Genomic DNA, 24,963 nt, shown 5'->3' with positions numbered 1-24,963 from the left:
CACTCAAGTGTTAGTGCACCTGTAACCATGGAGCCAGAGTGCTAGGACTGCGTCTTGGAGGCAATAAACCTGGCCTGGTGCCTTTGGCATTGAACCATGCTTTATGAGTATCATTGAAGCCTGCAGAACTAACTCGCTGCCCTATCTACTAACAACACTGAAGCTTCAAGGACAGACTCATTGAGCAGCCAAAACAGTGCTACCGAGGCAACGACTTTCCAGCCGCCAACACTTAACCACACTGGGTAGTACTCTCGAGGTCTGCTGAATCAGCCATCTGCGTAGAGCTGGGAAAGCACACGGAAAGAACACGCACACACAAGCCAACTGACAACAGCCACCAAGTGGTCACCAGCAGCGGATCTGGAGACACCTGACAGGGAAAGGGGATCACAGGTGACAGCAGCATGTGAAGATAAAATACATCCAACTCAGGGCAGGGCAGGCAAAGCTTCCCTGGGAACAGCTTCCAGGCTCAGCTGAACAGCTGAATTCAGGATACGCCTGCCAGCACCCAGCCTGCAATCAGCATGGAAAGGGACAGTTGTGCGGGGAGCTGCAAAGCACAGCCCGGCATCAGGATGGCGCTGATTAAAGCTGTCATTGCATTTCCCTTCCCATCACGATAAACCGAAAAGGGCTGTTAAAAAATACTGCTAGGATCTCAAAGCCAAGAGAGAGCCAGACAGAGTAAGACGCAATTGTGCCAATGCCAGGGGAGTGAGGTGTCACTCGCTCGGTGGAGATAATCACAGACCCATAGGGTTCGAAGGGACCGCAAGGATTATCTCGTCTAGACTGCCAAGCTGCAGGATTTGTTGTGTCTAACCCATCCAAGGCAGACGGCTATCCAGCCTCCTTTTGACAACCTCCAGTGAAGGAGCTTCCATGACCTCCCATGGCATCTGTTCCACCAGCCTACTGTGCTTACAGTTAGGAAGGTTTTCCTGAGATTTAAACTAAATCTGCTGTGCTGTCGTTTGCACCCACTGCCACTTGTCCTGCCCACTGCGGCAAGAGAGAACAATCTTTTAATCCAGGGGAGGAATTAATTCCACGTTCACTTACCCGCCCAGCCGCTCCCGTTCCTCCTGCAACAGTTGATGGAGACATTTCCAACCCTTGGCCGGCACTCCCTGCTCTCCTTTACCTGCCTCTGATTAGCTGAGCCAAAGGAAATGCAGAGGAGGAGGAATTGCTTTGAGAACCAGTTGGCTTAGCCCCCAAAAGCAAGAGAGCGTGTGCACGGTTTAAGTGCACACTGTATTTTGTTGCTAACCCTCAGCAACCAGTTTTCAATATGGATGTAGAACTTTGCCACTGAAGGATTCATACCCTGGCCATCACAAACAGCCCCCATGCAACAGAAGCTCAGTCACCATTCTCACTGAGGACGGTCACCAAGGCCGTGCATGCATTAAAAGATCACATACAATGAGTCTGTGGCAGAACCAGAAATGTTACCAGGCTACCCAGGAGACCTGACTCCCAGAGCCACACCTTACCTCACACCATCTTCCTTCATTATAACTTCACTGCAAGACAAGCATAACGGGAAAGTTAGCAGTGACGGACCAACCCTTCCACACACAGACACTCACACAAAGGGCCCGATTCTGCCACCCTTACTCATGCTGAGTAGTACTCACTTGTGTAGTCCCATGGATTTAAATAGACCCTCTTGCAGTTCTACTGAACATAAGTATTGCTTAGGGTTACCATACGTCCTCTTTTTCCCGGACATGTCCGGCTTTTCGGCAGTCAAACCCCCGTCCGGGGGGAATTGCCAAAAAAGCCGAACATGTCCGGGAAAATGGCGGCTCTGCTCCTCCCCTGACTCTTCGGCTCCGTTTAAGAGCCGGGCTGCCCGAGCGCTATGGACTTCAGGCAGCCCCCTTGCCTCCGGACCCCAGCCACCGGCCGGGCACTTCCCCTCCCGGGCTCCAGCGGCGCAGGGTCCGGAGGCACGGGGGCTGCCCGAAGCCGGTGGCGCTCGGGCAGCCCGGCTCTTAAACAGAGCCGAAGAGTCGGGGAGGAGCAGAGCCGCCGCGGCTGGAGGCTCTGCTCCTCTTCGGCTCTGTTTAAGAGCCGGGCTGCCCGAGCGCTACTGGCTTCGGGCAGCCCCCGTGCCTCCGGACCCTGCGCCGCCGGAGCCCGGGAGGGGAAGTGCTCGGCTGGGGGCGCAGGGTCTGGAGGCACGGGGGCTGCCCGAGCGCTACCGGCTTCGGGCAGCCCCCGTGCCTCCGGACCCTGTGCCGCCGGAGCCCGGGAGGGGAAGTGCCCGGCTGGGGGCGCAGGGTCTGGAGGCACGGGGGCTGCCCGAGCGCTACCAGCTTCGGGCAGCCCCCGTGCCTCCGGACCCTGCGCCGCCGGAGCCCGGGAGGGGAAGTGCTGAGATATGACAGAGACAGCAAATACACTGGTTATGTTATTGCTAGTTTAGAGACATACCAAAAAATCCAAGATCAAGTAAAAGCTATATAATCATACAGCCTGAAAATATGCCAATAATACACGTAATGGGTTAACCTAGGGGATTAGATTGATCAGTAACAGGGTTGGCTCCAGGGTTTTGGCCGCCCCAAGCGGCCAAAAAAAAAAAAAAAAAAAAAGTCGCAATCGCGATCTGCGACGGCAATTCGGCGGGAGGTCCTTCACTCCAAGTGAGAGTGAGGGACCGTCCGCCGAATTGCCGCCGAATAGCTGGACGTGCCACCCCTCTCCAGAGTGGCCGCCCCAAGCACCTGATTGGCAAGCTGGTGCCTGGAGCCGGCCCTGATCAGTAAACATCAATTTCACTATACACACACAAGCCAATGAAAAGAATAGTTCCACTGATGAGAATCAAAATTTAAAAAGAGGCAAAGTAAGAAAAATGCTGCTTGAGACCGTATGAGAGTTCAATTTAAGGCTAAAATTCTGACATATGATGACAGTTGGGTTTGAACAGTTATAAAGCTTTAACTTTTTGAATCTCAGCATCTACTGTCATTAAATAATTACTGTCTGACCCCTCTATTGTCTGACACTCCATAAATCCCCACAACTGAGAGAATTTAAAATCAATACAAATTAAAAAAAAAAAAAGGCTTAAAAGCCATAATTTTGCACAACTGTGACCATTTTAAAATAAAAATAAATGCTTAAAAATAAAAATCAGTATTATCTGTCAAGATCATAAATAAAAATTGAATTCTAAAAAGCCTAATCACAGGCCAGATACTCATCTGGCGTAAACCAGCATCGCTCCATGCCAATTTCCATCACCTGAGGGTTTGTATATTACCCACCCACAAGTGAAGTGTCTAAAGTTAGCCATGTAAATCCACATTTAGCCATCTGTTCAGGAGTCGGAGCACCCACAGACCACCCCTGTCAGATGGTGTGCGGAAGGATTGGGAACACATGCAGCTAGAAATTACAATCATTTCTCACTGTTCTTGCTGTGATTTTTGACAGTTTCAATCACCAGACACGAGAGCAGGGAGCAGAGAAACGTCAGCGACCATCTTGAACTCTCAAAACAACAGATTTTCTGCATAGGAGACTGAACGCTACAGGTGTAAGCGAAAGCCATTTCCATGCAATAGGTTTCTGTATTTCAGCCACCTCCCCCTGGCTTTCCTGAGACAAGCCACAGACCAATTCAACAGCCTGTCCTTAAACGCAGCCTGTCCCTTTCATACTAGCCCAACCTAGTAGTTCTGTCTGACCGCGCTCTTTTAGCCAAACCGCGCCTAGCAGTGTGTTTTGGGGACGAGAATCAAATGGTTTGGTTGTTTAATCTCTCAACAGCAGGAAGAAACAAGAACGGACGCTGCAGGCTCCAAGGCAGTAACTAGGAGTGACACGGGGAAATGGAGCAAAGCAGAATTTTACACTCAGCATAAGTCAGATTGCCCGAGAGCGAGATGCATCAGGCAGGGGAGGGGGACTCCTGCGGGAACCAGGAGACGCCACCGTCACAGAGTAGATTCCAACAGCCAAAGCGGAACCTGTGCAATCCAAACACAACCAGAGCGCAAGTGTGATCAAAGAGCTAATTAAAGATAATTAGCTAATTTGTAGGCGGGATGGGGGCAATTATAGGGAATTAATTACATGAAACAAATGCATGGCTTAACATTCTGTATCCCAGGGACTATTTACTTTTCAAAACATTCAAAGCAGTTGAATTTCACACCCGATCCCAACTCCCACCAGGACCCCGTGCTCCAGTGATGCGCAGTCCTCATTCAGAGCCACAGCACTCACTCCTGCTTAGCTCACCCTGCGGGCCAAGCGCACTTTTCACTCCAACGTTCACCAGTTATTCAAGGCCTGCAGCACTGGCTTTGGTACCAGGAACGGTGCACCACCCTCGCAGCAGGTGCATTCGACACCAGCAGACTTGGAAACCAATGCAATTCATTTCCTTCAGCAGATCGGGCCAGTCCCAGTGACAGAAGCGGATGGCCAGTTAGTGCCCTGGGGAGAGCGTTAATGAAGGAGCTGGGAGCATAACGGGAAGCCTGGAGGGGTTACGCATGTGGGTGACCAGCAAGGTCAGCTGCAAGTCTGGCTTCAAGTGGAGAAGGCCATGTTCTAGCTCCTATTGTGTGGGAAGGAGGGCTGGTGTCTCTGAAAGTACAACTCCTCACCAGTATCATGCAAGGAAAGGAAGAGTGCTCAGGCCACACTAGGAGAGGAGGACCGTGCGATCCGTGAAACAGTCGGGTGGGGTCCTGCTACAGTTCAAGCTTCAATACCGAAATGGACCAGGAAGTGTTTAATGACACTAAGAGGAGCTCACAGCTTTACTCGTACACCCAGGAATAAAGACTCCACTAATGCACACATGGTTCCTGCTCCCCACACATCTGTTGTATTGAGTCAGTCTGTAGCACTGTTTTATCTCCCTAACCTTTTGATTGGTACTTGCTAGCTATTTAAAAAAGAAAAAAATCAATAAGCAGGGAAGGACTGAACCCAATAGCAAAGCACTATTAGCACACGTCTGCACAGGAATCCTTTGCCAGGAATAGTTTACACATAAGAGACTGGGGATGGACGGTGCAGAACAAATGTAAAAGTTCCTGACTACTCCCGACACTCATTACAGCCTCGTTTGGCTACAAAGAGCCAGCCCAGACCAAGCCACAATCTGGGGGAGATATGCAGCAGCCCGAGCAATACTAATACTAATCTCTCGGGCATAGCCCATCCAAGAAATTAACTCTTAGGCACGTAGACACACAGCCGAGAGAGAGGACAACAGGGCAGATGCGACAGGAGATTTAACCCTAGGGAGTGAGAAAGGATTTAGGGTGCATTGTCACTAGGAACAAAGGTGTTTTCTTACTGCATGTGCACTAAGGCACGGTAACAAGAGGTGAAACCCTAGTGGTGAACACCAGGCAGCGTGTGGTTTTCCACACATAGTAGCAGGTCGAGGTTGTTGTCAGTTGGCTTGTGTGTGTGTTCTTTTCATGTGTTGTCCCAGCAGGTAGTGGCTCAGCAGACTGTGATAGTACTGCCCAGTGTTAAGTGATGAAGGATGGAATATTGTTGCCGCAGTAACGCTGTTTAGGCTGCCCAGTGCCTCTGTCCTTTGAGCTTCTATTTTATCATGATTATCAGCAGATAAGGCAGCCTTGAGGCTACTCAAAGATAGACCACAGGTGCAGTTCGGTGGCAAAGTTTACCAGTCTCTAAAATGAGGATAATACCTACATCACCAGGCAGCGAGAAGGGGAGTGAGGATTACCATTTGCAGAAATGCTTTGAGACCCTCAGACAAAAGGGCCACATACTCAGTTTCATTATGTGATTTCCTGGGGTCTGAACTGGGCACATGGGAGAACATGTATTGCCTAACCAATATATCACCATCCAAGGATTTAGGGGACGTGATTTAGAGTCCAAGTAAAAAGTCCGCACATGCATCCTGAGTAAAGATGACCGGAAGGCTTAGTCATGCTCTGAGGACCTTTCACAGCCAGTTTTCACTGAGAAGTGACCCCAACTGGCAGGAGAGGTGAATCACTATGTTTAGTTATTGGTGCAACATTTTCACAGATTATTTTCACTTCTGTATGTTATTGCATGCATTAAATAAACACGTGATGTTTATATCTGTACAAAGGGCTACGTGCCAGTGGCCACGTTTATAGCAAATGGTACATAGAGAAGTAAACTGCATTATTCTGTTGTAATTTTTTACCCTCCTTGTGACGAACTGGGCCTGTTCTCACGGTGGTCTGTGAATGCTGACAGGGGAGTGTGCTGGGATAGTCTGCATTGCAGGATGGGATCTGCCCGAGGGCGCCCGAGGGCGCATACCTGAGTGTGTAACATGAGAACCCAGGAAGGGGTTGAAGGTGAGGTGACTCCTTAGCCCGGGAAACTGAACAAAGGCTGTGGGAGGGGTCGCAAAAGGAGAGTGCTGGAAGCAGGCTAGAAGGAGGCTGGAGAGATGGCTGGGGGGCAGAGATGGCTCTGACCCCCCAAAGGGGGGTGGGCTGGCATGCCCTGGGACCCCAAGCTGGACCTAACTGAGGGGGGCCCTGTTGTCTGTGCCTGCAAGACCTGTCTTGGACTGTATTCCTGTCATCCAAATAAACCTTCTGCTTTACTGGCTGGCTGAGAGTCATGGTGAATCGCAGGAAGCCGGGGGTGCAGGGCCCTGAGTCCCCCAATACTCCGCAACACTCCTACAAAGTCTCGATGAACTGGTTTCCAAATCAGGAAAGCGATGATAATCTACATGCCCAATTTTCAGAACACCTGCTAATAAAATCACCACCTTCCTCACTGTTGTTTTCAAAGACTCAGATTTTAAGACCAGAAAAGACCATCATGACCCTTTATTTAGTCAGTCGTCCTAGCATTTCACCCAGTGATTCCTGCATGACGCCTATAACTTCTGGCTGAATTGGAGTGCAGCTTTTTGAAGACTTCAAGCAACGAAGGATCCATCACATCCCTGGGAAAATTTCCAGTGCCTTTGAAATAGGGCACGGAAAGCCCACCCTGAAGAGCACCCAGTGCAAAGGGAGAGCTGGGCCCAAGCCCCAGAACCAGACGCCACCTGCCATAACATACAAATTCCCAGGTGGAGTGCCTCTGGGATCTGAACTGAAGACTTCTGGCACTGTGGTGAGAGGCATGGCATGAAGCCATCCGGCCTGGACCCTGGTCTGGCTCTCAAAACACCCTGAAGTTCAGCCAGTTGCTTGCTTGGGGTCAGGAAAGAATTTTTTTCTCAATCCACAATGGGCCAGACTTGTTCTCAGTTTTTTTCCCGCCTTCCTCTGAAGTATCAGGGATTGGCCACAGCTGGAGATGGGGCACCAGATGGGGAGGACCTACAGGGGCCGACTTTCCAATGTGCGGGGGTGGGGTGTGTGCGCTTGACCCCCAGCTCTGCCCCAAGTCCCGCTCCCACTCCACCCCTTCCTCCAAGGTCCCATCCCTGCCCTGTTCCATCCCCTCCCTGAGCCCGCCACATTCTCCTTCCTCCCCCTTCGCCCCCTAAAGCCTCCAGCACACCGCAAAACAGTTGATTGTGGCGGGCGGGAGGCACAGAGATGGAGGGGGACGAGTTGATCAGTGGGGCCCACTGGTGGGTGGGAGACGCTGGGAGAGAGAGGGGGAGCTGATAAGGGGGCTGCCAATGGGTGCTCAAGCCCCGGAGCACCCACGGAGTCGGCGCCTATGAGAGGACAAGCACTCCAAAGTGGCAAAGACAATCCTGTCTTAGATGCCTGGCTGGTGAGCCTTGCTCACAGTCAAGCTGATCACCAGATCTGGGGTCAGGAAGGAATTTTTCCCCAGCTCAGCTTGTAAGGGACCATGGGGGGTTTCCACCTTCTTCTGCAGCATAGGGCGTGCATCACCTGCTGGGATCACCTGGGCATGTCTCCCCTAATCAGTTCCCTGCCATTGGGGACTGGGGGCTGACAACAGTTCAGTCTTCTGAGGACTGAAATGCTTTGGTCTAACTGAAGCTACTGGGCTCAACACAGGAGTAACAGGGTGGAATTTAATAGCCTGTGACATACAGGAGGCCAGACTAGGTGATCTAATGGTCCCATCTGGCATTAAACGCTATGAAACCACAGAAGTTTGCAAGATTTTGGGATCTGGGGTTTGATGCAGACCCATCACTAGTCCAAACCTTTCTCCAGCCAACTGAAGTACCAGGTTGCATTGGGGGGTCTTATGTGCCATAAATGCCAATGCTGCTGTATTAGGCTTCTTAAAGGAAAAGTGCATGATTTGTTCTAGAGCCAGAGACTGAATATAAGAGACGTGAAGGGCCAGATTATTTCCTGTCCCCTAGCAGGGACCAATAAAGATGTTCAATGTTAGGCCTAGCAGATAGTATTGGCCCCCATTGGACCAATACTTCATTGCACAGACATCTGTGCTATTGGTGAACTGCAGGCAGGTATGGATGTAGGCCTGGTCTACCCGTGGGGGGAGGGGGGCGGAGAGAATCGATCTAAGATATGCAACTTCAGCTATGAGAATAGCCTAGCTGAAGTAGACGTATCTTAGATCAACTTAGAATTACTCACTTCGCATTCTCCCGACGTGGGATCGACGGCCGCCGCTCCCCCGTCGACTTTGCTTCCGCCTCTCGCCGAGCTGGAGTTCAGCAGTCGACAGGAGAGCGATCGGGGATCGATTTATCACGTCTACACTACACGCGATAAATCGATCTCCGATAGATCGATCGCTACCCGCCGATCCGGCGGGTAGTGTAGACGTACCCTAGTAGGAGAACAAGAGGGTGGGGCTAGAAAGTAGGAGTAGCTAGAGGTAAGGCAAGTTTTCAAACAGGGCAACAACGAGGTTTTTAAAGTTTGTTCAGATTTATTTTTAAAATCCTGATTTTGTACCTGTTCTAATTAAGCCCCAGCCACCACCATTCGTTATCAGGATACTTGGATTCCCTGAGACCTCCCTATAAGTGTATCCGGATGGAGCACAGCGCACTGTTTTAGCCAGGAGTGTCGCAAAGTCTTTATAGGAATGCCCATAACAGTCTCTCTGATGGGCCATTCACAGAGTGAAAATCTCCCAGCACACAGGCCAGCCTATGCAGGTAAAAGAAAATACAGACTGAATGATCATGAAAAACATCCCGAGTGTGAGATCTAGCAGGCTACATCGTAGTATCCTAAGGGAAGTGGTGGCAACATTTAAAGTTAGATGGGCAGAGAACTGGAGAAACACACCATGCTGGAGTGCTGTGGCTAACCCTGCACCGCAGGGTGAAGGACACAGATGAGGCTACTGGAATGGAGATCCGGTCTCTCCGGTCTCTCCAATAACTCCTGCACAGGGTGCGGGCACTGCAGAATAATTGGATCTCCCAAAGGTGTTCACTCCTGCTGCCAGTTGCAAAAGCGCCTGGGCAGGTGGGAGGAGCCAAGGTCCCATTTACCCTTCCTGACAAATTCATCCCAGGACAGGCAGGCCACGCTGCTCAAGTGCGACTTGTTATTTACCATGTCCCAAATCAGACACCCAGTTACCAAGACTCCCCAAATCGCTGGTCACCTTCTAAAGTCAAAGTCTACAAGCACCACTGTCAATAACCACAGCTCCTTTATAACAAAACCAAGTAGTTCTAAAAATAAAAAGCCATCAGAGCTTACCTCACACGAATCTTGAGCATTTCCCGAGTCTGCCATGCGTTCAATTGCTGAGCTCAGTTTCCCAGGTCCTAAACTAGCTCTGCAGAATGGCCAGGTGGCAGTTCCTGTTTGATTAATTAGTCTGTTGTTATGTTTCAGAGATTGGAATGTACCCATTTATTTCTTTGTGAAATAATTGGACCTTGTTATTAAGACCCCATTTGGATTTTGTTGCTATTCTCCCTCTGCTATATATCCTACTAGGGATATATTTTTATATATTCCCATTGCACATGCGTGGGATTGTTAAATTTAGTTATTTAGTAAGGATGGACACCTATCCTTTGCTTGCTCCCCAAGCAAACCACGATTCTTTGTTTCCCATTCACCCCATTCGAGATACTATCTGGTGGTGTAGCCGTGCCGGTCCCGGGATATTAGCGAGACAAGGTGGGGCAGGGAATCGTGTGGCTCGAAAGCGTCTCTCTCACCAACAGAAGTTGGTCCAATAGCAGATGTTATCTCCCCCACCTTAGTTCTCTGAGTGTTACAGGCGAGGTGATGCTGTAGTGCGGGAGCCAGTGGGGAACCCCAATTCCCTGCCCTGACCTTGGGCCAGATTTTCAAAGGCATTTAGGCGCCTCGGGTGATTTTCAACAGTGCCTATCTGCCTCTTTAGGGGCCTTAGAAGATCTGGCTCTTACATCTCTCTCTCTGCCTCGTTCTGTATCAAGTGGGGAGCTAACACTTCCCTGCTCACGGGGGCGTGATGAGGAGGGAAATGGCCTGGGAGGCACTCCCATCTATTGGCCAGACCAACCCTGCTCTCCGAGGCAGGGTATTCAGGCTGTTTCTCATTCCAGCTCTGCCAGCGTTTACATTCCTGCTATTGACTGTGGAGGGACTCTACCCTGAGTAAAGCAAGCGGGTTTGGAGGATCAGAGCCATTATTAGGACTCCAGCCAGGAGACATTAAGCAATGAGTGGGAGACACGTGGAATGCGATTTTCAGGGTGCTGAGCACCCTGCCGCTCCAAATGAAGTCAGTGGGAAATGCGGGTGCTCAGCACCTCACAAAGGGGCCTTCAGCTGGGCTCCCCAAATTCAGAGGCCACTTTTAAAAGTGTGGCTGATTAGTCCTTGCCAGGCGTAAACTCTTTGGGGGTAGGGTCATGGGCTAACAGACCCGGCCCAAGGGTCAGACTCAAGGATTACATTAGAGAACGACTAATTTAGCCCTTGGATTGGGGAGGCTCTACAGAGCATATACAGAGACCTGGCCACCTGATGAAAAGCAGATCAAGGGGATCCCTACTATTAAGCCGCCCCTCCCCCACTACCTGGGGTTTTGTAACTGCCTGGATTTCCTAAAGCTCCAAGCCGGGGTCTGGCCTTCACAATCACCATCCCATCTCCCCTCTGCCCTGCAGTACTCCTAGACAGACATGTGGTTTCTCCTACCTGCGACTTTCACCACCTGCCCTCAAATGCCACTAATCCCGAGGGCTGTCTTCTTAATCGCCACACACCTCCAGCCAAGCAGGTGTTTACTCAGGGACTCCAGTTACCGCGTCTCTCCACCTGCCCCTGGAGACTCCCTTGTGTTTATCACCGTTGCCTTGTTGCCCTGTTTACGGGCTGGCCTGTATGGCTTTGGGAGTCATCCACTGGGGATATTTCACAGCACAGAGATACACACACAGCGATTTGAACAGGCCTGTGTTTGGATTGGCCGCAGCAGCTTGTTTATAACAGACGGGCGGACACGACCCTCCCGTTCCGGATCTGTGGACCGAGGATGACAAATTCCCCCAAAGAAGGAACAGCTGGTGTTTAACCCTCACAATGCTGGCATTCTCCAGACAGTAACGCAACGGAATACTCAGGATGGCAGCAAGAGAGATGGTTACCGAGCTGGGTTTAAGCCCCGACAGAAAAGCCTTTAGACTTAACACTGGATGGCCTCAGGGATCAGAGAGAGACACTCCAGGTCTGCTTCACTCCGTGGGATGGCAGGAGATAGCTAGGTGGGAGCCTGACCTGCAAGCAAGTTGGGAGGCAGGGACTGAGCTGAACTTGCCTCAGTTCAGAGGGAGAGGGCTGGTGGCAAAAGAACCAGAGACCCAGCCAGCTCCAAGGAAGAATGTTCCCATCCTGAGTTCACAGCCCTTCTCCCTGATGCTATGTGAGGGTAACAAGGATGATCACTGGGTGGAAACCCGGAGATTTCTGTGGGGAGGGAATCAGCGACACTCTAAGGTTGGGCTTTCAAAGGTAACGTCTTCTGGAGAAGCATCGAGACATTTATCCCAGAGTACTTTATATGGGCAAGCGGCAGTTTTAATAAATGCAAACTTACCCTTTAAAGAGAACAAGTCAACTAAAAAAAAAAAAAAAAAAATATTTCTACTGTCCCACCTCATGTCAGGCACATATAATTAAACTGATCTGGCAAGAACAGACATCTCCTCCACTCCTCCCAACCTTGTACAGTTTTGAGTCAAGAGTACATGATGCTGCTTACAGGGGTCAGGAAGTCAAAACATGCTTCACATGTCAAAAGCAGGGGAGCTTCCCCAAAATAGTGAGAGAGAGCATTCCCTTACACAACTCCACTTCGGTGGTGGTGCAGGCGTCAGCTAACACAATTGCACAACCACAGACATGGTGCATTCCAACCCTTCTTGTGGTTTGGCCCCCATGCAAGCAGCAAAGGGATCCAGTACGAGGGAGACCAGATGTCCCGATGTTATAGGGACAGTCCCGATATTTGAGGCTTTGTCTTATATAGGCATCTATTACCTCCCACCCCCGTCCCAATTTTTCACACTTGCTGTCTGGTTACCCTATCCAGTACAGACTCGGTCTGTCTAGTTAAGCACAGCGGCCGTGTGTAAAAGTAGGTCAGGTTTCTGTTAGCTGTCACCGGGAAACAAAAACATTCACACCATTAAAATCCACCCACTGGAAAGGAAAAGGGTTTGTCAAGAGCAGGTTTCAGAGCCACAGTCCAAAAACCTCACAAGCCTGTAAACTTGAATTCAGCCTAAATCCCTATTGGCCAAGCAGATCAATGGCCCAACAATGCATTTGAGCTTCCCTCTTTGGATAACCACGGTTTTGCTTTATTTTTGTTTTGTGTTGCTTTAAAAGACTCACTGACACCTCAGGAAAAAGTCAGGGAAGAGCCCTGGTTTTCTTGTCTGGGAGTGTCGAGCGCACTGCATCATCCTGCACTGTGTACTCAGAAAAAAGAACAGGAGTACTTGTGGCACCTTAGAGACTAACAAATTTATTAGAGCATAAGCTTTCGTGGACTACAGCCCACTTCTTCGGATGCATACAGAGTGGAATAAATATTGAGGAGATATATATACACACACACATACAGAGAGCATGAACAGGTGGGAGTTGTCTTACCAACTCTGAGAGGCCAATTAAGTAAGAGAAAAAAAAAAAACTTTTGAAGCGATAATCAAGATAGCCCAGTACAGACAGTTTGATAAGAAGTGTGAGAATACTTACAAGGGGAGATAGATTACAACAGAAAAACTTCAAAAACAATTTCCCCTTGTAAGTATTCTCACACTTCTTATCAAACTGTCTGTACTGGGCTATCTTGATTATCGCTTCAAAAGTTTTTTTTTTTTTCTCTTACTTAATTGGCCTCTCAGAGTTGGTAAGACAACTCCCACCTGTTCATGCTCTCTGTATGTGTGTGTATATATATCTCCCCAATATTTATTCCACTCTGTATGCATCCGAAGAAGTGGGCTGTAGTCCACGAAAGCTTATGCTCTAATAAATTTGTTAGTCTCTAAGGTGCCACAAGTACTCCTGTTCTTTTTGCGGATACAGACTAACACGGCTGCTACTCTGAAACCTGTGTACTCAGAGCTTTTTGTCTTCATTAATACAAAGACAACATTAATAAAGCCCTATTTGCAGGAGAAATAAAGTCCTTGGTTAAGCGCTCACCTAGTCCTGTAGCCTCGTTGCCACCTGAAATCAGTCCTCTCCTCTGGCACCTTAATTGTTCCACTACAAACTGGAACTGACCTGATGTTTGCCATTGAGTCTTCCCCTCCCTCCACACAAGAGCCATGCGAATTAAGGGGTCTCTTTGCTCTCCTCTAGAGTGGCAGAGACTGGCTAGCAGCAAGATGGACCAGTGGCCTGCTCTCCTGGCCCCTGTGAACACCCTGATCTATACAGGAAAGCTCTAGCTACGTTGGGTTGTTTTACACCCAGAAGGTGACCCTTCCAAACCACGATGGAAGTTGCTAGGGAAGGTCCGTTTTGCAGAGCTGCAGTGGGGTCTACATTAGAGGCTCCCTCCCACCCTGTAAAGCTGTAGGGGTTCCCCACCCCCAGCCCCTGTAGCTATATCTGCATCGTTCCAGAGGCGGAAGTTTCCCTAGTGCAGGCTGCAGCTGCATCTGGCTTAGGTGCAGTTTGAGTTACTGGAGATGTACTTTTACGTTCCTGACGCCTCCGAGCTGTTTGCGGCATTGAAGGGAGCCACATCAGTAACACTCCTTTGCCATTCCAGGGAGACTTCCATCTGGGGATCTTAACGCGATTTACGTTCATTTATTCATTAACACCCCTGCGAAGCAGGAAAAGGCTGCTCCACTCATTTCTGCTGTGCAGCAGTTCCCGTGACTTACTCACGATCACATAGCAGGGAAAGAGCAGAACCCAGTGGCAGTATGCTGCTCTAACCATTAGATCACACTACTGCTGCTGTTGGCATCCAAGGTTGGGGAGCAGAAGGGATTTCCGAGGGATGGAATGCTCCTTGTCTTTGGTTCCACCGATTGGCAGAGCAGCATGAGCGATAGCTTGGGATTGTTCCTTTCGGCACCACTGTGTGGATTCCCTTGGGCGTACCGTGTGCTGGGCTGACATTACAACAGCGAACACTCTAGCCTAGAAGAGGCCAGTGATTTGAGGGAGTGGGAGGGAGAACGGCAGCCTCGGTTACAGCATCTCACTTTCAACACTTGATTTGGCACTGCTATATTACAAAAAAAACGGGTATGCGTCTATTGTACAGAGCCTAACACCAGGGGGTCCTAGTCCCTGGGTGGGGCCCCTAGACACTTGCCAACCTATAGCACAGAGATAGGGCCCTGACACCGCACATGGGTCAGAGCACGGATAAGGATGAGGCATGATAAGGAGGCCTCACAGGGACAGGTCTCTGCCCAGTTTGAAAGCCAACAGGGCCAGTTTAAGAATCAGTCCTCCACTTCCAGAAGACCCAGTTCAACCAAGCTCTGAAGCATATGCTTAAATCTCATTGGCTTCAAAGGGAAGCAGGCACATGCATAAACTCAGATGTGAGCGTAAGTGGGAAGGACTTTGGTGACTCAGAGCCAAGGCAGGTGGACTGTGATTGACGCTGCTCAGACCACCGGCTGGTGTTAGCCCAAGCAGCAGGAAAGCCGGGAAGGAAATGCAATAACCATTGTGTGTCGTGTTCGGGGGACACCATGGGACAAACCCAAGGGGGCAGCCTGTGCAAACTGGGCAGCTGGAGAGAGCACAGACCAACAGGGCTGGGTCAGAGATAAGAGTCCAAGGGCGCAGTATATTGTTGAACTGATTCTATTTCCAATACAAATCGGCACAGACTGCACACTGAGACGCAGAACTCTGGCCAGCTAGACAGTACCATGTATAGCAGGTCATTTCCACCCCACCCTGTTGTCATTGCACCTTCTGTCTCACTTTAATTACTGCACACGGTGGAGCTCCCCGGTAGCGACCTTGGCAAACTCCCCGACAGCAAAGTGATGTGAACATCACGTCTGTGTCATTCCGTAGCAAAGCTGCACTTCCCCTCCGGGCATGTTTCGCTCAGCCGGAGAGGGATTCTACCTCACTCATGGGTGCTCATTGCTGCATTCCGCCCACCCTCTGTTCTCACTGAGCAGAGAGGAGAAATCGCCACTACCCTAGAAAACAGGTTTTGCTACAGTCACCCACGCCCAGGCATCCCTGCCAGCGCCCCCTGCCGCTTGTTGCTTCTCTCCCGGTGATTGTACCTGGAGACCTTTTGCCAGACACAATCCTTTCTATTAAATAAAACCCTGCTTCCAGGGAAGCATTTGCATATGATTTCTGTTACTGAACAACAGAAATAAGGAAGCATTCCACCGTGATACTCGGTAATTCACTGGCCAGCAGTAGCAGCTAACATTTTGTTCAGCTATACACAGACACACGCAGTAATTACACCTTAATGACGGCACTAGATTCAGGTTTCAGTGGTAGCCGTGTTAGTCTGTATCAGGAAAAAAAAACGAGGAGTCCTTGTGGCACCTTAGAGACTAACAAGATTTGTGGTTTAAGTTTCCCAGCAAGTCACTAATCTGACCTGAAATTGCATAGAACACTCATGTATGCATCCTCAAGGGGCCACGTGACAGCTCTGTGAACCTGTTATTCAGAAACGGACCATGCAGCCTGCACAGAGTCGGACTACCTCCCACACAGAGCGAAACATGTAACATCACTTTCACGTGGAACGGGCCAGGGGGGGTCTCTCTGCATCCCTGCAGTCATATGTGAACGTAGCCGTCCCTGCTCCAACGGGTCAATGCATGGGCCGCTAAACAATACAGAACGGGATCAAATCCAGGTTAGATCAGCCTGGAGTTCGGAGGGAGGATTGAGGGCAGGGCTGGCTTTCACGCCTCACAGACCCAGAGCCCATGACTGTTTTTTTGCTGGTGATGGGCACCTTCCAAATGCTAATGGTAAATAGAAGACTGGTGTTTCCATGGGGTCACGGGTTCTGAAGAACCGTTATCAGAAAAGAAGAGGATGAAAAGTTACTGGGATGCTCTCTTTACAGGACATATGGGTCTTTGTTTCAGGTAACACAATTACTGGCTATTCCCCAGTGCAGGGGTTCTCAACCCAAGGGGTCCGTGAACAGGGGTCATGACCTCCTGGCCCTTCCCATAGTGCTAAGAGGGAGCAGGGTCCCTTATAGAACCGTTGTCCTAGCACTCAGTGCAATAGTTCTTGTGCTGCCAATAGTGACATCTGAACCACTCTGCCCTCCTTTCCTTTGGAGAAAAGTAAAAAAATAAAAGGAACAGCTGGGGGGCGGGGGGAGAAGGAGTCTACTTACATCCGTCCCCTCATTCCAAAGCCGAGCTGGCAGCACCTCCGCAGGGTGGGGCTTTACAATCCCACTCTTCCTTCCCCTATCAAAGGAAGACAAGAGACAGAAGGAGTACTTAGTGCAGTGGCATACAGGGAATTGTTACTCCTGGGGGAATTCTATGCCACTGCGTGTGCGCAGAATTCATGTCCCCTGCAGATTTCTTTGCTTCCCTGCAGAAAAATGACTTAGAGCAGATACATCATTTCAGGCACCCGGAGCAGCCGGCAGAGCGGTAAATCACTGTGGGGCTGGGGACACCCCAGCCAGTGGCTCCTATCCTGAGCCAGGATCAGCTGCTAGTTCTGGCTGAGCTGGAGGCAGGAGAGGACTGGACTTCCTCTTCCCCTGAAAGAAGTGGCTGGGGCTGTGTTGGACCGACCCAGAAACCTCCCCCAGCTGCAGGAAACAGCATCCAACCCTGCTTCCTGCCCCCATCGCTCCTCACCTGTGGGAGGAGGGGTCACTGTACCAGGAGCTGCTCCCCCATCCATCTAATACCCATGCATCCAGACCTCCCACACCCAGACACCCCCGCCAAGCCTCACCCCGTACCCCAACCCCACTGAACCTTAACCCCTGCATGTGGAGCCCCCCTGCACCCAGACCCCCTGCCTCCAGAGCCCTACCTCTTCACCCAGACTACCCCCACTGAGCTCCCAGCACTCAAACCACCACCCTAAACCACCACCCTGAGCCCCCACATCCAGATCCCCATGCCACTGACCTCTAACTAGCTGCACCCAGACCCCCACCCAGCCCCCAGACCTCCCAGATGAGACCCCCCCACACCCAGTCCCCTCCACTGAGCCCCAACCACCTTCACCTGGAAGCCCCTGCAGGGTCTCATTGCCCCTGCACTTGGAACCCCACCCCCAACGAGCCTCTGTGCATCCAGATCCCCCCACACCTAGACCCCCCCCCGAGCTGCCTGCACCCAGATTGCCCCACACAGAAACCTCTCGCCCCACACCTGGATCCCCCCACACCGAGCCCCTCCACACTTGGATCCTGCCTAGTTGAGCCTGCCTGCCCCACACCTGGTGCACCTGGCACAGAGGAGCAAGGCCCCAGGGTGTTTCTGGGGCAGGCCCAGGTCTGTGCTGTCTCAGGGTCGGGTGCAGCCTCACCGCTGAGTCCGTGTCCCAGGGGTGGGTGGCAGAGGGGCTGCAGGGTGATCTCCCACTTTCATGCAGCCAGTGGCCTGTGCTCCCCACTGCCATGCTGGAGACTCTGCATTTATTTGACAAATAAAACTTGCAGAATTTTAAAATATTGCGCGCAGAATTTTTAATTTTTTGGCACAGAATGCCCCCAGGAGTAAATTTTGCATCACGTAATTGATTCTTGTATTCAGAGCCACTAGAACCCACTGTGCTGGGGCTGGGGAGTTATAGGACACAAATGTCCCCATGCATCTCACCACACACCAGCTGAGCTGTGAATTCAACCTCTGAACAGATAATTCCCCCTCCATCTCTTCCATTGCTCCTGCTACCGTGATCTAGTATTGTGCAACTAGGGGCCATCCCATCAGAGCCCGCACGCAGAGCTTGTTATTTCAGCCTGGACGATGTTACCGATCCCAGCTCTTGAGCAGAAACAGAAGCTGCTACCTGAGATTAGCAGGGGGGGGCATCTGGTGCCTGAAACTCAAAGCCATTTGTGCTGCTGGTGAGATGCAGCATCCCCACCTGTAAGCAGCAAGCTTCAAGACTCATTGACTGATTTTGAAAATGCCCAACCCAGGGCGGCTTAGCCTAATCTTCTCAAGAGGATGTTTATGTATATTAATCTGTCACAGCAATAACCACAGGCCCTGCTGTGCCTCCTGGCTGCTTAGATTCCAACCAGGGCGGGTGCTCTGCCATACCTAGTTCATCAAAGGGGCAAGGCACACTTAACAGCCCCAAGAAAAAACAAATAGAGCTGAATTGCCTGGATTCTTCTGGTAAGTTTCGGGTCTTGGCCCGTGGGGTTCCCTCTCGCTGACACAGACCTCTGCTGCTCTGGGATGTTTAAGAGAGGATATAAAAGAACCAGATCCTAGGCATAAAACTTTACACACACGCACCCCTCCTTTTCCTGCACCCACAGGCTGCTCTTGTGGAGAGCCGCTGGCACAGTCCCGGTGCAGCATCTGCTGTGTCTCTGGTAATGTATTAGCATCTCAGTGCATGGAGCATCAGGGATGCTGTGGGGATCCTGATGCTAAGATCACCCCCAGCGCAATCAGTTAATAGCCAGGGCACTAGAGAGGATGGGGACCTCTCCGGACTGCTGGCCTCAGCTGATTGACCAGGAACCTTGTGGTCCATAAGCATCCATTGCGAGTCCTGGCAAAGGCACGGCAGGATCTATTTGGACTGGAACTTAGCCTGCTAAGGGAAACAACGGAAGCCCTGTCGCTCTGGAGATTACAAACCAGAGAGGGAGAAAGCATCTTTCAGTAGGCCAAGGCTCCCCCTAACTACCATCCACAGCCATCTTCTCTCACCTTCCTCATCTCTGATGGGTTTGCTATAACTACCTCATGAGCCATTCCAGCTTTAGCTGACCTCCAGGAGGGGTTCCTAACTCCTATTGCTCTGCGTCCTCCTCCTGGAGTCTGATGGGACATGCAGCATTGCTTCTCACTTTTAGGTTTTAGTGAGAATTGCAACCCCACTTACATGCTATTGCATGCTGTTCTTGTCAGCAATGGAAGGCAGTAACCCCTAGTAGTCAGAGCAAGACTCCTGCGCCCAGCTGGCCACTGAATCACTTTGGACCAGTCTTTTAAACACTCTCTGCCTCTGGTTCCCCATCTGTAAAACGGATCCAACAAACATCATCATCATCATCATGTACTGTGACAGACCCAGACCAGTGGGGTACAGGAGTCTGGTAGAAGGCAAATATACTGGTCACTGGATGAGTAGTTTTCTGTTCCCTGAGTGACCAGAGCAGGGGCTGCACTAGAGTAATCAGGAACCTGCTAGAACCAGTTAAGGCAGGCAGGCTAATTAGGACACCTGGAGCCAATTAAGAAGAAGCTGCTAGAATCAATTAAGGCAGGCTAATCAGGGCACCTGGGTTTTAAAAGGAGCTCACTTCAGTTTGTGGTGGGAGTGTGAGGAGCTGGGAGCAAGAGGCGCAAGGAGCTGAGAGGGAAAGGGAGAGCTGCTGGAGGACTGAGGAGCACAAGCGTTATCAGACACCAGGAGGAAGGTCCTGTGGTGAGAATAAGGAAGGTGTTTGGAGGAGGCCATGGGAAAGTAGCCCAGGGAGTTGTAGATGTCATGCAGCTGTTACAGGAGGCACTATAGACAGCTGCAGTCCACAGGGCCCTGGGCTGGAACCCGGAGTAGAGGGCGGGCCCGGGTTCTTCCCAGACCTCCCAATTGACCTGGACTGTGGGTTCTTCCAGAGGGGAAGGTCTCTGGGCTGTTCCCCAACCCACATGGTGAATCTCTGAGGCAAGAAAATCCGCCAGTAAGCGCAGGACCCAGCAAGATAGAGGAGGAACTTCGTCACAGTACCTACTTCACAGTGTGTGGCATGACTCAATGAGTCTGAGGCATGCAAAGCTCATCAGATGCTAATCTAGCGGTCACGTTCATCACAGAGCTGTTTCTAAACTGGCTCTTGCAGTAACACAGGTAAGAGCCCAAAGAAGGACCAGCAAGGGTCTCCTCTGCCGGGAGGGCCCAGCATGAAATGAGGCCAGCTTCTCCCAGCGGTATCCGGGCTTTCCAGAAGAGAAGCGGTGGGATGCAGTCAGTTTGTTGCCCACCATCATCCTCATTCTCCTTGGGAGTGGAGCTCTGGATGACTAATTCTACATCTCCACTGAGAGTTGTTCTTTCCCTGGCTCACTCCTCCCCATCAAACCTCATCTCCCTGCTCCGAATCGGGTGCCACTTCAGTGTCTCCCCTCCCCGTATTTTTAAATAGATCATCTATGTTTACTACACCGCCCCGCTTGGAGAGGGCCAGAAATGTAGGCGGCACAGAGTTAGCCTTGAAGGTCATTAGACAAGTATGTGAATCCTGAGCCACCTGACACATCCTCCCAATCCAACAACCTGTTTGTGAGCCAACCATTTATCCATCCTACCAGGCAGCGCTCCTCGGATCACTCAGCAAGCTTCCCCCGTTCTACACTCCAGTACCTTTGCGACAGTCATGATTAGAATTAGATGTGTTGTATTGCCATCAGCTGCCCATTCAGTTAGTAGGTCAAAGAGAGCATGATCTAGTTAACCAGGCCCCCTGCCCATGCTAGCCATTACCGCACAGCTTAGCTCTTCTCCAGTTGCTCTCCCATAGCAGATTTTCACCGGGCAGAGAAGCTTATTTAGTGCTGCTGGAATGTTTCAGAGTGACATCACTGGAGTTTAATTGTCCTGTGAATGGACAGAGAGCAATGAAAGCCAGAGAGCTGCAGCAGTGCCAGCTTCCACCCCACCCCCCCCAAAGCCCTGTTCTAACATGTTTCAATCCAGCCTGGGAGGGACCCCTTCTGGAGGAGTTCCGAACACACAACTCATTCCTTTTGGTCTTCCTGCCAAGACTGGAGTGAAGGGAGGCAAAGGAGAAGGACGTGGACCTGTGCCACTAGAAGAAAGAACCCCATTAGTTTCACCTGAACACCAAACAGTCTATAACAAGTGGGTGACCAGATCACCGGTAAGCCCTTAAGGGAAACATGCAGCCATCCAGTTCTCAATGGCAAACAACTCAGGAGTGCAACATACATGTGAAAGGTACGTATTGATAGAGCATGGTTTGCAAGGATTCTAGGCAAAATACAACAATGTGAGCAAATCAATCTGAGCCGGCCTCCTTTCCCTACTCCTCAGAGTACAGCAGAAGTTCCCCCTAGCAAATCTCCGCTTCACTCGGACAAATATGAACGCCTTAGAACACCAGAGGAAGCAGATAGCAGGGGTTCCATCAGAGCAGCCCAGAGCAGGTTTGGCTCAAGTCTCCACTGCAGCGGTGCAGGATGGGAGATGTTACCTAATAGCACAGAACAGGTACGAGACACCTCCTGTGTTGTATATAGTCAGTGTACTGTAACCAGGCAGAGGGAACACACTCTGAGCTTCATTCCAACTGGGCTCCGCTTTTTACCCACTCAAAACAAACTCGGCAGGATTCCAATCCTCAAGCCCAGAGGCTGCTCCATAAACTCTGATCACACATCGCTCCCAGAGGCAGCCGCTAGCCACCTCCAGCTCCGGCGTGCGTGTTACCTGAGTGACAGGCTACAAGATGCATGTTCCCCAGACCAGCACCTGATGCCGTAGCGTGTGTGGAATGCAATGAGGACCCCGTCTGGGCACACACAAAGAACAAATAGAAGCCTGCACACACCACATGGGAAAATGCAGAACATGACCTCATCCCTATAGCACTGGGATTTGCTAACAGAGAGGCAGTGGGGTAAATGACAAGAGAATCCAAAGCATGGAGGGCGAGGATGATGAGGATGGACGTAGAGGAGGTTGAATAAGCACTTGTCACATTTTTCATCCTTAGGTCTCAAAGCGAAGGTAGCATTATCCCCATTTTACAGAGAGGGAAACCAAGACAGAGAAACGTGCAGCAGCATGGCCAAGGTGACAGCAAATCATTAGCAGAGCCAGGAATAGAACCCAAGCCCTCCTCAGCCTGAAGCCCCATCCGAGAACCCGCGTATCGTGCTGCAAGCTGGCAATCAGCTGACCGGATCCATCGCAGATGTGGCTGCATTTCATTGGTCAGTGGCGAGAGTCAGCAGGCAAGGACACATCATCACGGCTTTATCAGCAGGAATCAGAGATGCATATTACTCACACAACAGTTATGCAAATATTGTCAAGGAAGGGTCAATAAAACCTTTTATTGCACACACATAATTATCCTAGGGAAAATTTCAACACATTATTCTTCAGCTGTTCCTCTGAGTCTCCTGGGATCTGTAGTTCCAGCCTTTGGTTTTACATATCTGCCAAGATGGAAGCACAGCACCCCTCCCTGCCACGTCATAGAGTCCCTGCATGCAGTACAGGCTCAGAAGGAAAAAGTACCACTTAGCACGTACCAACCGGCTCTTCCAAGAAGGCTAGACATGTTTCTTCGAGGTTCCCTCTGCAGCACTGACCAAGCTGGACTCTGCTTACCTTGGGAGGAGCTGATAAAACAAGAGCCCAAGGGGAGCTAACGTTTGCATTCAAACCCAACTTTTTCTCACACGTCACATTACGCAGTGTCTTATGACTGTCACGCAATGAAAGATCCCATTGTAACACCCAGGCGCGCCGAGTTACAGCTGCTCTGGGAACCTCATATGACTTCCGTGAAGCTCCAATCTCAACCTCAGCGTGGCATTAATAAATACAGCCCATGAATACGTTCCCAGCACTTGCACACACATGTGAGATCCGCAATGAGGACTTCTTGGACTGGGCTGCAGCGAAAACAGTCCCCAAACAGGTTGCACATCTGGAATACTGAAGTAACAAGATTCCATTATACAACAGCTGGTCAACGCCATCAACATTAAGGTCTCAGTCCTGCTAGTGGCCCCGTTAGCAAGGATACACCACAGTGTAGCTGATGGCTAACAGCTCCTCTTGAGCACATTCTGCTCTCTTACTCCAGAACTATTTTATGAAGAGGCTATGCATCCAAGGGCCAAACTAGCTCCCATTACGTTTTGGAGAGCGAGTTAACTCTGTCTCTTCCGCCGCAGGCTGCAGCAGCCTGTCCACACTCCCAGTTTCTGCTTGCAATGCTTGTCTCAGAGGAGTTGAAATCTTTCAGAGGGCCGGGGGATGGAGGGTAACAACCAGCTGTTGAGGTCATGGGCCATCACTGCGAATGGGCAAGTCCCACAGAGAAGACATGTTTTGCAGTATCCCATGGTTACGTACTGTCTAATGGTCAAAGCAGAGCACTGGAGTCAGAACTCCTGGGTCCTAGTCCTGGCTCTACATTGACTCACTTTGTGCCCGTGGGCCGCCCGCTGAGGGAAACTGAGGCACTCTAGCCCCCCCAAGTGTTGTTCTCCTTAATGCTAATGCTGCTCCAGTTACTAACCCTCTGCAAGTGCCCAGCCTCAGTGGGAATTGGGGTCAGGGCACAGGTGCAAGCAGAATGTGGCCTGGCATATTTATTGGCGAGACTGATACAGCGAGACGAGTGAAGAAAATAAATCAGCTTAGCATAATGGATTTACAGTCTGAAATCCAGATCAGCCCTAATCAATGCCCCCATCTCTACCCAGCACCAGCCCTGCTCGCTTGGCAAGCAGAAAGGAGCAGCTCCCTTAGAACCACCACTCATCTGTTCTGCTCCAGCAGAGGTCACCAGTACGCGCACACACGCACACACACACGCACACACGCACACACGCACACACCCCCATGGGAGTGCAGACTGCACTGTCTCGGGCATGCTCTAAAGCATGAATTAAAGTTGCTGTGAAGAGAGAAATCTCCTACTTGTGCATTTCCAGTTCAGGCATTGCAAGTGCAAAACTGGAGTCCTCTCTGTCTCTAGAGGAGGTTGCAATGTTAAGAAATGCAAGGAAGCTCTCTGAAGAGATTTTTAACTCATTCCATCACACATTACTGTAGCTTCTAAACCAGTGGCTCTCAACCTTTCCAGATGACTGTACCCCTTCCAGGAGTCTGAGTTGTCTCGCGTACCCCCAAGTTTCACCTCACTTAAAAACTGCTTGCCTACAAAATCAGACTTAAAAATACAAAAGTGTCACAGCACACTGTTACTGAAAAATCAGACTCTCTCATTTTTGCCATATAATTATAAAATAAATCGTCTGGAATATAAATATTGTACATACATTTCAGTGTATAGTATACAGAACAGTACAAACAAGTCATTGTCTGTATGACATTTTAGTTTGTACTGACTTCACTAGTGCTTTTTACGTAGCCTGTTGTAAAACTAGGCAAATCTCTAGATGAACTGATGTACCCCAGGAAGACCTGTGTGCATACGCCTAGTTGCGAACCACTGTTCTAAAGCCTTTACATTCATGCATTTCTAGAGGAGAAGTGAAAAAGGAAATGCAAAAACATGCATTAGCAAGAAAAATACGTAGGCATTCTCCAGAGAATGCAACACAAACATAAAGGCAGGTTAACGTTGGCACGCTTTACTCTG

At 50.4% G+C, this 24,963-nt stretch overlaps 1 protein-coding gene across 11 annotated transcripts in view; it reads right to left on the bottom strand.

The window, feature by feature from the left end:
* The window catches only part of ST3GAL4 (ST3 beta-galactoside alpha-2,3-sialyltransferase 4), a 162,784-nt gene that overhangs the window by 52,374 nt on the left and 85,447 nt on the right, over positions 1-24,963 (bottom strand). For 5 of the 11 annotated variants that reach the window (XM_054005265.1, XM_054005254.1, XM_054005255.1 and 2 more), the window contains one exon: positions 16,774-16,849. The exons of 2 other annotated variants lie outside the window; for them this stretch is intronic. Coding sequence is in view for 6 of the 9 variants with exons in the window: in XM_054005254.1 (XP_053861229.1) it covers positions 16,774-16,849 (76 nt within the window). In the remaining 3 variants the exon portion in view is untranslated. Of the gene's footprint in view, positions 1-1,068; positions 1,212-9,647; positions 9,752-16,773; positions 16,850-24,963 lie in introns of those variants that run through there. 4 more of the 11 variants (XM_054005259.1, XM_054005260.1, XM_054005261.1 and 1 more) reach the window with 2 other exon arrangements.

Source organism: Malaclemys terrapin, chromosome 15 (genome assembly GCF_027887155.1).
Source record: "Malaclemys terrapin pileata isolate rMalTer1 chromosome 15, rMalTer1.hap1, whole genome shotgun sequence".
NCBI classification, from domain to species: domain Eukaryota; kingdom Metazoa; phylum Chordata; order Testudines; family Emydidae; genus Malaclemys; species Malaclemys terrapin.
This window is presented reverse-complemented; position numbering and strand designations above follow the sequence as displayed.